Source organism: Melospiza melodia, chromosome 14 (assembly GCF_035770615.1).
Source record: "Melospiza melodia melodia isolate bMelMel2 chromosome 14, bMelMel2.pri, whole genome shotgun sequence".
Classification (NCBI taxonomy): Eukaryota; Metazoa; Chordata; class Aves; order Passeriformes; family Passerellidae; genus Melospiza; species Melospiza melodia.
Window position 1 is genome coordinate 19,363,242 of NC_086207.1, and position 14,879 is coordinate 19,378,120.

General features: G+C 62.2%; 1 protein-coding gene across 1 annotated transcript in view; it reads left to right on the forward strand.

Moving 5' to 3' along the window:
• The window catches only part of PPARGC1B (PPARG coactivator 1 beta), a 49,347-nt gene that overhangs the window by 20,038 nt on the left and 14,430 nt on the right, over positions 1 to 14,879 (forward strand). Inside the window, exon 2 of the mRNA XM_063169071.1 lies at positions 11,689 to 11,862. Coding sequence (XP_063025141.1) covers positions 11,689 to 11,862 — 174 coding nt within the window. The remainder of the gene's footprint in view (positions 1 to 11,688; positions 11,863 to 14,879) is intronic.

The following is a 14,879-nucleotide window of genomic DNA, read 5'->3' on the forward strand; positions in this document are numbered from 1 at the left end:
CCACGTCCCCGCATGGCAGCCCCTGCCAGGGGGGCAGCAGAGGCACGGGGATGGATAAGAGCGGGTGGATAAGAGCGAGGCAGGGCTGGCAGCTGGAGCTGCTCTCGTCTCACATGACTGGGGAGCTGCTGCCAGGCTCTGGGCCATGCAGGGTGCATGAAGGTGGCACACCGAGCCAGCCCGGGCAGCCTTAACCCCTGCCAGCCCTGCACCGGGCTCAGACCTGCTGGCATGGGGCACTGCCAGGCTGGAGGTGCCTTCCCTGGCTCTGATGGTGCCAGCCCAGGGGTGGCTGCTGGCTCAGAGCAGTTCCTGGCGCAGCCAGAGCTCGGGGCTGGCTTTCAGGCCAGCCTGCCCTGGGGTCTCTGGCTTCCTGCTGATCCCGGGATTAGCTGGGGTCAGAAACAGGGGGGACAAGGCTTGGGGGCAGGCAAGCTCAGGCCAGGGTGGCACAGCACGTGGAGCAATTAAAGGATCTGGTTTAGTGTAAGAACCTGAGCTTGTGGGCTTCACCCCAACTGGTTCGGGAAGAGAGAAGGGGCTCCCAACTGGTTTGGGAGGAGCAGAGGGGCCCCCAACTGGTTTGGGAGGAGCAGAGGGGCCCCAGCTGCTGCCGCAGGGAGCGGCCAGACCCCTCCTCTCATGCCATGTTGGAGCCTGCCTGGGGTTTTGGGGAGGGGAAAGGTGTGGTCCCTCACAGGAGAGAATTTGGAATAGAACAAAGCTCTGTGGATGTGGGTTTGCATGTGCTCCTGAAGGAGCTTCTTGCCCTCCTAGAGGTTTTCTATCTGGAGATCTCGGAGCTGTTTCTTTCCAGGGTGAGTCAGTTGTTTGCAGAGTAGGAAGCCCGAGGAAAGCAGGTTGGCAGCAGCAGCTCCAGGCTCCCAGAACTGCTTCCCGCAGAGCCAAAGAGCAGGGGCAGAGCCCAGCCCTGGGGCACTGGCCTGGCAGGGTAGGTGCAGACCCGGACACAGCCAAGCCTTGAGCAGCCCCAGGAAATGCCCAGAGCAAACAGGCTGTGCTCTGTGTGCCCAGCCTGCCCCGAGCTGCTGCTCAGGGCTCTCAGCTCCACATCCACCTGGGAGGTGTCCCTGCATCCCCAGGCCTGCTGGGACCTGCTCTCCTCCCACCTTTCCCACAGAACTGGGGTGGTGTCCACACTGAGAATCACTTCGTGCCAGGGACTCCTGGTGCCCACCTGGAAAATACCAGCTGGCAGCACTGCCCCTCCCCAGCAGCTTTCTGGGCACAGAGGGGTCAGAGCAGAGGCACGAGGTGACCACAAGGTGACCACACTGGGTGGTGACAGTCCCCTCTGGCCAGGGCACCTGCAGAAAATGGGCAATCATTTATTTGGGTGTAGCAGGATGGGGGAGCAGAGGGAGCCCCTGATTCAGGAGCAGAAGAGGGGGGGACTCAGCTCTTGCTCTGCCCAGGTGATGGGGACAGGGAGGTGCAGGGTGCAGCTTTGTGCAGGGCGCAAGCAGGAGCTGGCATGGGCAGTGCAGCAGTGAGGGGTGGCCAGCAGTGCCCACCCACCCACCTGGCACGGCTGGGGCTTCCAGCTGCACTGGGCACACCTGGGCAGGCTGGGCAGGGGCTAAGGACAGATCTGGGTGGTTGGGGGGTAAGGGCAGATCTGGGTGATTTAGGGGGGTAAGGACAGATCTGGGTGGTTGGAGGGTAAGGACAGATCTGGGTGGTTGGAGGGTAAGGACAGATCTGGGTGGTTTAGGGGGTAAGGACAGATCTGGGTGATTTAGGGGGGTAAGGACAGATCTGGGTGATTTAGGGGGGTAAGGACAGATCTGGGTGGTTTGGGGGCTAAGGACAGATCTGGGTGGTTGGGGGGTAAGGACAGATCTGTATGTTTTTTCCCCTTTCACAGGGGTTTGCATCCTCACGCATCCAGCTGAAAACTCCATTTTCCCATGGGAGCTGGGCACAGAGGGGGCTCCCACAGCCCCCTGGCAGCAGGGCCAGCTCAGCCCGTGTCCAGCAGCAGCGGGGCTCTGGAGGGTCCCACTGAGGGTTTGTGCTGGCCCCTGAGCCCCCGCGGGGCAGGGCTGTGCCTGGGCTGCCTGGGAGGTCAGGCTAATGCAGGAAGATCCTCCTTGTGCCTTCTTAACCCCGGCTTGAACCCTCCCCGTCTCCTGCCTCGGCCCGATTAGCACTAAGAGGCTGCCGGTGGCACCCGCAGTGCCAGCCCGCGGTGCCTCCCATGGCAGGGGCACCTGAGCCCCCCCAGGAGCAGCAGGAGCTGGGCCTGCCCTGCCGGGAGGGGACACCTTGTGCGGGCAGTCCCTGCTGCTCAGCAGAGATCAGCCAGCTCTGGAAGGGCTGCTGTGCCCGGGGAGGTGAAGGGTGTGCTGCAGGGGATGGGGACAGCGCTGGCAGCGGGTGACAGCAGGCAGGGGTGACAGCAGGCAGGGGGTGACGGGGCTGAGGGTGACAGCGGGCAGGGGGTGACAGCGGGCAGGGGGTGACAGCGGGCAGAGGGTGACAGCGGGCAGGGGTGACAGCGGGCAGGGGTGACAGCGGGCAGGGGGTGACAGGGGGCAGGGGGTGACAGGGGGCAGGGGTGACAGCGGGCAGGGGGTGACACCAGGCTGAGGGTGACAGCGGGCAGGGGGTGACAGCGGGCAGGGGTGACAGGGGGCAGGGGGTGACAGCAGGCAGGGGGTGACAGGGGTCAGGGGGTGACAGCGGGCAGGGGGTGACAGCAGGCAGGGGGTGACAGCGGGCAGGGGGTGACAGCGGGCAGGGGCTGACAGGGGGCAGGGGGTGACAGCGGGCAGGGGTGACAGCGGGCAGGGGGTGACAGCAGGCAGGGGGTGACAGGGGTCAGGGGGTGACAGCGGGCAGGGGGTGACAGCAGGCAGGGGGTGACAGCGGGCAGGGGGTGACAGCGGGCAGGGGTGACAGCGGGCAGGGGTGACAGCAGGCAGGGGGTGACAGCGGGCAGGGGGTGACAGCGGGCAGGGGTGACAGTGACAGCGGGCAGGGGGTGACAGGTTCTCCCCAGCTCCTTGTCAGCTGGGAAAGGGGCAGGACTGGGCCCGGTGTGACACGGTGTGACCTCAGCCCTGTCACACGGGGTGACACCAGGATGTGCTGGCAATGCCAGCCCTTGCCCAGCTGGGCAGGGAGGCTGAGGCACTGCAGGGATTCCCAGGCTGTGGCTGCTGGAATGCCAAGGGCAGCCCTGGCAGCCTGGGAGATGCCAAGGCCGTGCCTGTGAGTGGGGAGCATGGCTGTGGCTGGCCTGGGTGGCACCAGGCAGTGATGTGCCCATGGGCAGGGGCTCTGCCTGCCCCTGGGTGCCACCACAGCTCTGTGTGGCAGTGGAGGGACAGCTGATGCCTCCCTCTCTTGGAGCTGCCGGTGCCAGGGTGAGCAGTGCCCTGGAGCTGGGCTGGGGTTCGGTGTGCCAGGCTGTGCCATGGCAGCATGGATGTTTGCAGCCTGGGCACAAAGGGCCTGGTGGAGCCCTGCCAGCCCCTGAGCTGGGCACCCAACCTCCCCAGGGCAGGGCCAGGGCTGCTCCTGCTCGCTGGGGTCCCTGTGCCCACGTCAGTCACGAGGCTGCCGGCTGCAGGGACATCAGAAGAGGAAGCTCTGAAAATAATCACCCCCTCATGTTTTCCTTGCAAAGGGGGCAGTTGGCATCGAGGGGAATTCTTGTGACCAGCAGAGCTGGCTAACAGTCAGCTCCTCGGTGAGTCAGGCCTGTGCCCATCGTGGCACAGCCGGGCCCCTGTGCTGCCAGCCTGGCCCCAGGGCTGCACAGCCTCTCCTGCCCTCAGTGCTGTGCGAGTGGGGCCATCCCAGCAATTTCAGTGCCTCAGCCACGGTCCCCACTGCTCCCAGTGCCACTGGGACCCCCTCAGGGCTGCAGGGCTTGTGCCACCTCCTGCCCTGTCCTTGGCCCACACAGGCTGGAGGGCCCCTCACAGAAGGAGAGGGGTGCTGGGGGAGCCCTGCCTGCTCCTTCTCCTTCTCCTTCTCCTTCTCCTTCTCCTTCTCCTTCTCCTTCTCCTTCTCCTTCTCCTTCTCCTTCTCCTTCTCCTTCTCCTTCTCCTTCTCCTTCTCCTTCTCCTTCTCCTTCTCCTTCTCCTTCTCCTTCTCCTTCTCCTTCTCCTTCTCTTCTCCTGCCCCTGCTCCTGCTCCTGTTCCTGCTCCTGCTCCTTCCCTACCTGTCCCACAGCCCGGGGCTGCCCCTGGCAGGGCTGGCAGCTGCTGTCCCATTTCAGTCCCCTCTGTGCTGTGTGCCCAGCCCGTGCCCGTGTCGTTGCTGCTGCCTTTGCTTTGGGGAGATAAAAAGGAATTTCCTAGAAAACCCCAGCCGAGTTCAGCCCTGCCTGGCTCATGCCATCGGGGGGTGGCAGGGAGCTGGTGCCAGGGGCAGGCTGGCAGCAGCCACTGGCACAGGTGTGTTTGGTGTGGGTGGGGTTTGCCAGGCTGGCTGCAGCCAACGCTGCAGGGTGAAGCTGTCCCGGTTCTGAGCACGCTGAGGGTGCCCAGGGGTGCTGGCACTGCCCACAGGGACACACACAGGGCTCTTTCCATTAGGTGGTGTTGAGAGAGGAGGTGTTCCTTGGGAACAGCCTGTTCTGCTCTGTCTGCTCCTTGCACGGGCACCACCTGCCCTTGCCTTGTGCTGGCACCACTGGGGCTGTACTGGGGTCCGTGGGGCTGCATTGGGGTCCATGGGGCTGCTTTAGGGTCTGTGGGGCTGCATTGGGGTCTGTGGGGCTGCTTTGGGATCTATGGGGCTGCACTGGGGACTGTGGGGCTGCTTTGGGGTCTGTGGGGCTGCTTTGGGGTCTGTGGGGCTGCTTTAGGGTCTGTGGGGCTGCTTTGGGATCTATGGGGCTGCACTGGGGACTGTGGGGCTGCTTTGGGATCTGTGGGGCTGCTTTGGGGTCTGTGGGGCTGCTTTGGGGTCTGTGGGGCTGCATTGGGGTCTGTGGGGACTGCTTTAGGGTCTGTGGGGGCTGTATTGGGGTCTGTGGGGCTGCTTTAGGGTCTGTGGGGGTGCTTTGGGGTCTGTGGGGGCTGCATTGGGGTCTCTGGTGGCTGCATTGGGGTCTGTGGGGGCTGCATTGGGATCTGTGGGGGCTGCATTGGGATCTGTGGGGCTGCTTTGGGGTCTGTGGGGCTGCTTTGGGGTCTGTGGGGCTGCATTGGGATCTGTGGGGCTGCTTTGGGGTCTGTGGGGCTGCATTGGGGTCCGTGGGGCTGCATTGGGGTCTGTGGGGGCTGCTTTAGTGTCTGTGGGGGTGCTTTGGGGTCTGTGGGGCTGCATTGGGGTCTGTGGTGGCTGCAGGGGCTCCCTGGTGGGTGCTGCAGCCCTGGGCTGGTCCTGGAGCTCAGGCAGAACCAAAGTGGACTCTGTGATCTGGAGCCTGAAGAAATGAGCTGAGTGTGTGTGCCCATGCAGCTCTGTAACCTGTGCTACACTTTGCTGTGCCCTTCTTCCTAAAGCAGACACACCTTTGTTTGAAGTATTCCAGCAGAGTGTTGTTTATCCAGGGCATTATTACCAGTATCTCAGGCTCCTTTCTTCTGTCCTGTGACTCAAGGACAGTTCAGTGCAATTTCTTCCATCTTTCCTGCATATCAAAGCTATCCTGGCAAGTTCATGTTTATTGTTTGTGGTTAATGTTTAATATTTCCCATTACTGGCATCTCTTGGTTGATCTTAATTACACCTTCCAGTGTAAGGCAAAAGTCAAGGAGTGAGACTGTGCTCAGCCTGGGGCTCAGAGCCTGGCACTGGGCACCCCTTTTTCCCACCCAGCACCCTCCTTTCCCACCCAGCACCCCCTTTTCCCACCCAGCACACCTCAGGCTGTGTTGGGAGTGCAGCTGCTCCGCGTGTGCCACTGAATCACAGAATTATTTCAGTGGGAACAGACTTGTGAGGCCATCGGGTCCAACCTTTGGGCCGAAGCTCTGAGTGCAGGCTGCCTTGGCACGGCGTGGGCAGCTCCCACGTGCTGCACCCACAGGCAGAACTGGGTTTGGGGTGCCTCAGGAGGAAGAAGGAGCTGCTGTTTGCTCAGCCCAGGTTTTAAATGAGGTTTTGCCTCTTGCTGGCCGGGCTGAATCGTTAAAACGGATTAGCAGAAGGTTAAAAAAGTAATTAAAAATTAACAGGGGGCAGAGGGCAGCGTGGCTGGCAGGACAGAGAGGTGTCCCTGCTCTGCGCAGCCCGGGAGGTTCCTGAGGGCCTTGCCCCAAGCCTGGGCAGGGGGTGAGGGCCCTGTGCTCCCTGTGGGTGCAGGCAGGGTCCCCTCACCTCCAGGGACCTTCCTGGGGGCTCTCAGGCTGTAAATATGGGGGTGTCAGGGGGGACAGGGCCGAGGCACAACCCGACACCGCCTCGCCCTCATTCACAGTGACATTTTGTCAAATGCCACTGGGCAGGGGGGTTGCTTATCTGCTGGCACACACTCTGGTGACCTTCACGGCTCTGGCCAGGTGCCTCCTTGCTGTATTTACACTTATTTATAGCTGTCTCCTCCGTTCCCACCTCTGCCCTCCTCCCTGCTGCTGGAGCCAGGCTGTCCCCACTCATCCCTCATCCCTCTGGGCTGGCCACAGCAGCCAGTGCCACAGCAGCCAGTGCCACACCAGCCAGTGCCACAGCAGCCAGTGCCACAGCAGCCAGTGCCACAGCAGCCCAGTGCCACACCAGCCAGTGCCACAGCAGCCCAGTGCCACAGCAGCCAGTGCCACACCAGCCAGTGCCACACCAGCCCAGTGCCACAGCAGCCAGTGCCACACCAGCCCAGTGGCACACCAGCCCAGTGCCACAGCAGCCAGTGCCACAGCAGCCCAGTGCCACAGCAGCCAGTGCCACAGGAGCCAGTGCCACAGCAGCCAGTGCCACACCAGCCCAGTGCCACAGCAGCCAGCCAGTGCCACAGCAGCCAGTGCCACAGCAGCCAGTGCCACAGCAGCCAGTGCCACAGCAGCAGTGCCACAGCAGCCCAGTGCCACAGCAGCCAGTGCCACAGCAGCCAGCCAGTGCCAACCCCTGGTGCCAGCCCGTCCCAGGGACACGCTGCCGTCTCCCTGCAGGGCTGTAATCCCCGTTTGAAGCAGTCTGTGATTACGGATTGCCCTGATAAGCCCAGACAACTCTGCAAAACCCCTGCCCGAGGATTTTCTTTCCTTTTCCGAGTCCCGGTGAGGGTGAGGAGGGAGAAGCTGCCCTGTGGCCGAGGCAGGGCTGGTGGGAGCAGCTCTGGGTGTTCTCAGCAGTTCTCCTGCTGCTGCTGCTGTGCTGCCAGCCCCACTCTGCCGGCTGCTCTGGGGCAGTGCCTGCAGCACGAGGGGATGGAGGTTTATCCCTCAATGCCCTGGGCAGGCTCCTGGCTCTGCAGGGAGGAGCTGAGGCACTGTTTGCTCCCTGTGAGGGGTGGGCTCTGCTGTCCCTGCTGCTGCTGTCCCTGCTGCTTCCCTCCAAGGTGCTGCCCCTTTCCTGCCCTGTTCCCATGGCACGTGGGTGACAGGGCACCCAGGGCACCCAGGGCACCCAGGGCACCCAGGGCAGGGTGAGGCCGCTGAAGGTGCTGCCTGTGCTCAGCAGCTCTTCAGAGGCTGCCCCTGCCAGGCTGAGCGGGCACCAGCCCCGTGTGCCAGCCCCCGTGCCCACAGCCACGCCGCAGTTCTTGGCCACGACTTCAAGGGCTTGGACCCGGGGCTTGTGCAGATAAGGGCGATTTCTGGCAGGGCTGGAGCGAGACAGGAGAGCACCTGCAGGTCTGTGTGTCACGGTCACTGCGCTGTCCCAGCTCCTGAGCAGCTCACAGGGCACACAGTGAGCTCAGCCCCTGCCTGCCCTGCTCGGCTGCTGTTCCCTGGCTGCTCCTGCTCTCCCTGGGCTCGTGGATGCAGCTGACCCCAGGCAGCCTCTCCAGTCCTGCTGACTGCAGGGGATTTGTTTGGGGAGCCCAGGTTGACACTGAAAAAGAGGAAAACATTTCCCGTCTCCTTAATCCAGTGTTTGAATTAGAGCTGGGCTCGGGGAGGAGTCTCGTGTGTCCTCAGAGATAAAACCTCACGTGCCAGAGTTCACACTGCTCAAAACAGGACTGAAAGGGACATGTCCCACCTGCTGTCCCCAGCATGGCAGAGCCAGCACTGAGCTGCTACATCCTGGGACGTGGCTCCAGCCCAGGACACGTCCCCACAGCTTCTGGGGCCACCAGAGACAGTGGCCTGCATTGAGGGGAGCTCTCCCCACTGGAGCAGGGGCTGCTCAGCATGGCACAGCTCTCTGGTGGCTGCTCAGGCATGGCACAGCTCTCTGGTGGCTGCTCAGCATGGCACAGCTCTCTGGTGGCAGCCTTGCTGCTCACAGCCAGGTGTCTGGGCTGGAGGATGCCTCCCAGGCTCTGAGCATGTCTCCATGGGTGTTTGCTGGCTGCACACCAAGAACCCATGGCTGATCTTCCTACAAAGTCCCGAGTAAAATTAGAACAAAAGTTCACTCCTCTCCCAAGGCAGCAGGAAGTGCAGAGGGTGGGAAAGGGACAGTGAGAGCAGATGAGGTCCCGTGCCCACAGGCAGTGTCCCCATTGCTGCTGCCACCCCGAGCTGGGCAGGGGCTGCCCCTTCCCCAGAGGGCTCAGCCACGGGCTGGGAGCGCTGGGTTCCCTCTGCAGCCCAGGCCCTTGGTGCCAGGGCGGGGTCAGTGGCACTGCCCAGCAGAGGGGGCTGGCTGGGGGCCGGGGTGCCCATCCAGGTGACCCCACCAAGCAAAGGCTGTCCCCATGATTGTCAGGGAGGAGAGGAGGAGGCTCCGCACACACAGAGCTGAGCTTTGGGCATTCCTGACCCGTGGGAGGCAGGAGGATTGGAGCATCCCCAGCGTGGCAGTGACAGTGACAGGGCAGTGACAGTGGCAGTGACAGTGGCAGTGGCAGTGGCAGTGGCAGTGGCAGGGCAGTGGCAGTGGCAGTGACAGTGGCAGGGCAGTGGCAGGGCAGTGACAGTGGCAGGGCAGTGGCAGGGCAGTGACAGTGACAGTGGCAGGGCAGTGGCAGTGGCAGTGGCAGGGCAGTGACAGTGACAGTGGCAGTGACAGTGACAGGGCAGTGGCAGTGACAGTGACAGTGACAGTGGCAGGGCAGTGGCAGTGACAGTGACAGTGTTAGTGACAGTGGCAGGGCAGTGGCAGGGCAGTGGCAGTGGCAGTGGCAGTGGCAGTGGCAGTGGCAGGGCAGTGACAGTGACAGTGACAGTGGCAGTGACAGGGCAGTGACAGTGGCAGGACAGTGGCAGGGCAGTGACAGTGGCAGGGCAGTGACAGTGGCAGGGCAGGGCAGTGACAGTGACAGTGGCAGTGGCAGTGGCAGGGCAGTGGCAGGGCAGTGGCAGTGACAGTGACAGTGATAGTGGCAGTGACAGTGGCAGTGACAGTGATAGTGGCAGTGACAGTGGCAATGACAGTGGCAGGGCAGTGACAGTGGCAGGGCAGTGGCAGTGACAGTGGCAGAGCAGTGGCAGTGGCAGTGACAGTGATAGTGGCAGTGACAGTGGCAGTGGCAGTGGCAGCTCAGTCCTGCCCCCAGTGCCCAGAGAGGGCAGCTCAGCAGCCTGGCATTGCAGGGTTTATTTTTACGCAGCGCTGTTGCCAATGGGGACATGTCACATCTGTGGAGTTGATCAAAAGACATCCCAGCGCTGGTGTCAGCTGCTCCCTGTGATCTCAGCACCGGGATCTTTCCCCTTGTGGCATATCAAAAGGAGCAGGAGAATTTGGCTGCTCTGCTATTTTTAATTGCACGCACACACGCGCACACAGACACACGTATAGCTGGGGATGTATGGCTCGGCTAAAAATAAAATCCTGTGCCTGTGTTCCCATGGGAAGCTTTGGGGAGAAGGGGGAGACAAAGTTGTCACGAGACTTTTCCTGGAGCAGGCACCGGGGCAGGGACAGGAAGGCAGGGACGAGCCACAGCAGGTAAGGGACACATCAGAAAGGCCAGAGGACACCTGATCCCAGAGCAGAGGGACCCCACGAGGGGGAAGGCAGCATCTGTGTCCCCCAGGGCTGCCAGTGGGGACTCCTGCCCTGCTGCATGCTCTGACACCTGGCAACAGAGGGTTTTGCAGGGCAGGTCAGAGAATCCCCATCCCTGGGGAGGCAGTGAGGAGTGTGTGCTCCCAGAGCCCTCAGGGGTGCCCGACTCTCTTTGTGGCACCTGGTACACATCTACCTGGTACACAGCCCTGCAGCAAAGGGGTGAAGGGAGGGTGCTGGGAGAGAGTGGAGGCAGCTCCCAGAGCTTTGTGTGGGGCAGCCCCAGCTGCTCCCTGCATCCACTGCAGCCCCTGCAGCCCCTGCATCCACTGCAGCTCCTGCATCCACTGCAGCCCCTGCATCCACTGCAGCCCCTGCATCCACTGCAGCCCCTGGGCATGGCTGGGGCATGGCACTGCTCACCTTCAGGCCATAAAACCACTCTCCCTGCCCTTGCTGTGCCCACCGAGGTGCTCTCCCTGTTTCCCACCTCCCCTGGGATGGGGCAGGGTGGGAAGCAGGTGGGAAATGCAGGCAGGAAGGCAGTGTGTGCAGGGGAGTGTCCTTTGGAGTGTCCTGCATGTGGTGGGGAGCGTGGCAGACAGGCTCCTCAGCCTGGGGGAACACAGCCATTAATCCCAGATTATCCCAATTTGAAAAACAAAAAACGAGAAGAGAAAGAGAGAAAAGCTGTCTTTCCCATTCCTGCAGCTGGGTTTGAAATCCCCTTTCCTTCCCACTGAGGGATGGAGCAGACCCTTGCAGGGTGCTCCAGGAGGAGGGGCCCCCACGCTCCCCCGCAGCCTCTCTCACATGCTCAGATGTTTGCCTGCTCCAAAATCCATTTGCTCTGTAAATAAACTTGCTTCCCTCGCTGCCAGAAGCCTCCCCTTGGGCAGGCAGTGCTGGGAGGAGCCTCTCCAGACCTTTCCCTGTGCTTTACCCTGACACTGAGGCAGAACCAGGCGCGGTGCAGGTGCCAGGGCAGGCACTGGGTGCTGGTGCCAGCCCCAGCCCCCTCTGGGGTTTCGTGGCTGGAGCCCAAGTGGGGCAGGTGCCAGCTCCTTTCTGTGGTTAAATGGAGATTTTTAGCTCACATCACCCCGAGTGCTCTCAGTCGTCCATTCATTTCCAGGCTGTCCGCACCCTGCAGGGAGCAGGGAGCAGCTCTGGTGGCCTGGGTGGTGCTTTGGGATCCTGAGTGCTCCAGGGCCCTTGGGGGGACAGGGTGAGCAGCAGGTGTGGGGCTGGCCCTGCGTGCTGCTGTCCCAGGTGTCCTGTGCTGATCCCCAGGCCACCACCGGATGTCACTTTTGGGGCACCAAGGGCAGGAATTGCCCCTACCGCGGCTGTGCTGTGCCCTGACCATCTGCTCGCTGGGAAGGGATGAGGCTCTTCCCAAGCAGCTCCAGCTGTGCCACAGCTGGGACACCAGCGGGGCTGTGGTGGAGCTGTGGGGCCGCTCCAGTGCCCAGTGCCAGGCTGAGCGGGTGAAAAGGTGCCCAGCACACCCTGCCAGTGCCTGGAGCTCTGTGGGAAGAGGGGCTGGGAGCACTGGGGTGGCTCACTGGGTGGCAGGGGGGATGCTGCTGTCCTCAGTGCCTGCTCCCCTGGTCTCAGTTGTTTCTCTGCTCTCCTGTGTGCAGTATGAGGTGTCTGGAGAGGAGCACCTCTACTCTGACTTCCCCGAGATCGATCTGTCCCAGCTGGACGCCGGCGACCTGGACTCTGCTGGCTGCTTCAGCGAGCTGCACTGGGACAGGGAGCACTCGGAGACCGACTCCAGCCAGTACAGCACCGACGACTCCGAGCTCTTCCAGGTACCCCCTCCATCAGCCCTGGGTGCAGGCAGGGGCACAGGGAGCAGGGAGCACAGAGCTCCCCAGGTACCCCGGGATGGAGGCACAGGGAAAGGGAGCCTGGGAGCAGGGAGCACAGAGCTCTCCCATGTACCCCAGGATGGAAGCAGGGGCACAGGGAGGTTGGGAGAAGGGAGCACAGAGCTCCCCAGGTACCCCAGGATGGAAGCAGGGGCACAGGGAGGTTGGGAGAAGGGAGCACAGAGCTCCCCAGGTACCCCAGAATGCAGGCAGGGGGAGAAGGAGGTTGGGAGGAGGGAGCACGGAGCTCCCCAGGTACCCCAGGATGGAGGCACAGGGAAAGGGAGGCTGGGAGAAGGGAACACACAGGACTATTAATATCTCCTCCCCAGCTGATTAGTGCTCCATTAATTTGTGCACCAGCTCTAAATGGGGCAAGCGGAGTAAGGCTAATGAGGAGGAGGAGGAGGAGGCTGCTGAGGCAGCCCTCCTGTGCTGGATTATTCACTGGAATCGCAGCCGGGGTGCAGCGTGTCCTGTTCCATTCCTGGAATGCCAGGGCGGCAGTGCGGGGGTCTCAGCACTGGAAAGTTCCTTCCCAGGAGCTGGGAGCAGCCCCTTCACCCTGTTCCTTTAGGATCCAGCCCCTTCACCCTGTTACCTCACAGGAGCCAGCCCCTTGCTCTGTTCTCCCAGCTCTGGCAGCCCCTCTGCCCCCGGGGTCCCTGTGTTCCTCTCCTCAGCCCTGGGCTGGGATGGATCTGTGCCTGTGTCAGCACGGAGCAGAGCTGGGACAGGGGATGTTCCTGGGGCAGGGATGCTCTGGGGCAGGGATGTTCCTGGGGCAGGGATGTTCCTGGGCACAGGGGATGCTCTTGGGGCAGGGGATGCTCTGGGGCAGGGATGTTCCTGGGCACAGGGGATGCTCTGGGGCAGGGGATGCTCCTGGGCACAGGGGATGCTCTTGGGGCAGGGCATGTTCCTGGGGCAGGGGATGTTCCTGGGGCAGGGGATGCCCTTGGGGCAGGGGATGCTCTTGGGCATAGGGGATGTTCCTGGGGCAGGGGATGCTCTGGGGCAGGGATGCTCCTGGGCACAGGGGATGCTCTTGGGGCAGGGATGTTCCTGGGGCAGGGGATGTTCCTGGGGCAGGGGATGTTCCTGGGGCAGGGGATGTTCCTGGGGCAGGGATGTTCCTGGGCACAGGGGATGCTCTGGGGCAGGGGATGCTCCTGGGGCAGGGGATGCTCCTGGGGCAGGGATGTTCCTGGGCACAGGGGATGTTCCTGGGGCAGGGGATGTTCCTGGGGCAGGGGATGTTCCTGGGGCAGGGGATGCTCCTGGGCACAGGGGATGTTCCTGGGCACAGGGGATGCTCTGGGGCAGGGGATGCTCCTGGGGCAGGGGATGCTCCTGGGGCAGGGATGTTCCTGGGCACAGGGGATGTTCCTGGGGCAGGGGATGTTCCTGGGGCAGGGGATGTTCCTGGGGCAGGGGATGCTCCTGGGCACAGGGGATGTTCCTGGGCACAGGGGATGCTCTGGGGCAGGGGATGCTCCTGGGGCAGGGGATGCTCCTGGGGCAGGGATGTTCCTGGGCACAGGGGATGCTCTGGGGCAGGGGATGTTCCTGGGGCAGGGGATGTTCCTGGGGCAGGGGATGCTCTTGGGCATAGGGGATGTTCCTGGGGCAGGGGATGCTCTGGGGCAGGGGATGTTCCTGGGGCAGGGGATGCTCTGGGGCAGGGATGTTCCTGGGGCAGGGATGCTCCTGGGGCAGGGATGTTCCTGGGCACAGGGGATGCTCTTGGGGCAGGGATGTTCCTGGGCACAGGAGATGCTCTTGGGGCAGGGATGTTCCTGGGCACAGGCAGGACAGCTCCGTGTCCCTCTGCTCCTGTCCCATCTCCTGGAGCTGTAAGGACAGGGCAGGGCTGTCTGACAGCACAGCCAGGCTGGAAGCAGGGAGATGCAGAGGGGACTGGGCACAGAGCAGGCTGGGCAGCCCCTCACCCTGCCCAAGCTCGTGCCATGCCCTGCATGTGCCTGTCCCTGGGGCTGGGGTCTCTGTGCCCTCCTGACCTTTAACCCTTGCACAAGGAGTTTGTGACCCCCTGGTACCAGCTAATCACCCACCCTGGGTCACATTTTGGGAGGAGGAAGATTTCTATTTAAACAAGGAGATGAGAAAAAAGGCTCAATATTTTCTAACCTGCCCATGAAATAACAACCCTCTGGCTTTTGTGCTGGGCTGATGCTGTGCTTGAAAATGGTCCAGTCCAGCTGAGGGACCTTCATCACGAGATGCATATTTTCCGTGAACTTCCTGGGGAAAAGATAAACAGAAAAGAAATGCAAAAGCCAGGCCGATGAGGAGCAGTGGAGTATGATGAAATGTATCCCACTGAACTTGTATGCACAGCAATCTCGTGCCAATAACAGGAGGAAAAGAAACTGAGCCAAAAATGGAGCATCCTGCTGCCTTTCCCTGGAGCCTGCTCTAGTAACTGCGAGCAAGGTTAGGGCATGGAACAAAAGATGTTTAATTTTCAAACAAGAGGAGAGAAGCGCGGGAGGCTGTGTGCAGGCAGCAGTCCTGCCTGTGAGCCTCACTTTACCCCCGTGCTAATTTTATCCCTGATGGTAGCCTGCCTCTCCCTGGACATGGTTCACATTCAGATTGTCATGGAGGAGGACCAAAAAGAAGGAGCTGCTGGCTCACTCCAGCCGTTCCTCAGCTTTGCATTCTCTCCTGGGCTTCAGCGCTGTGTTGCCAGACTGGAAGGAGCTCGTGGGGCTGGGTGGGACTGGGAGGGCACTGGGAAGGCTGGAGGTGCATCAGCAAAGCCAAAGCACAGTGAAAGGAGGGACCTGAGCCAGGCTGGAGCAGTGGGCACGGGGGAGGCAGAGCAGCTCCTGTCCAGGAGTGAGATGGGCCTTGCACTACAGCTCCCCTGACGCAGTTTTGGGTGAACAGCGTGATCTGGGGGTGCTGATGGGAGACTGGGGAGTGACTGG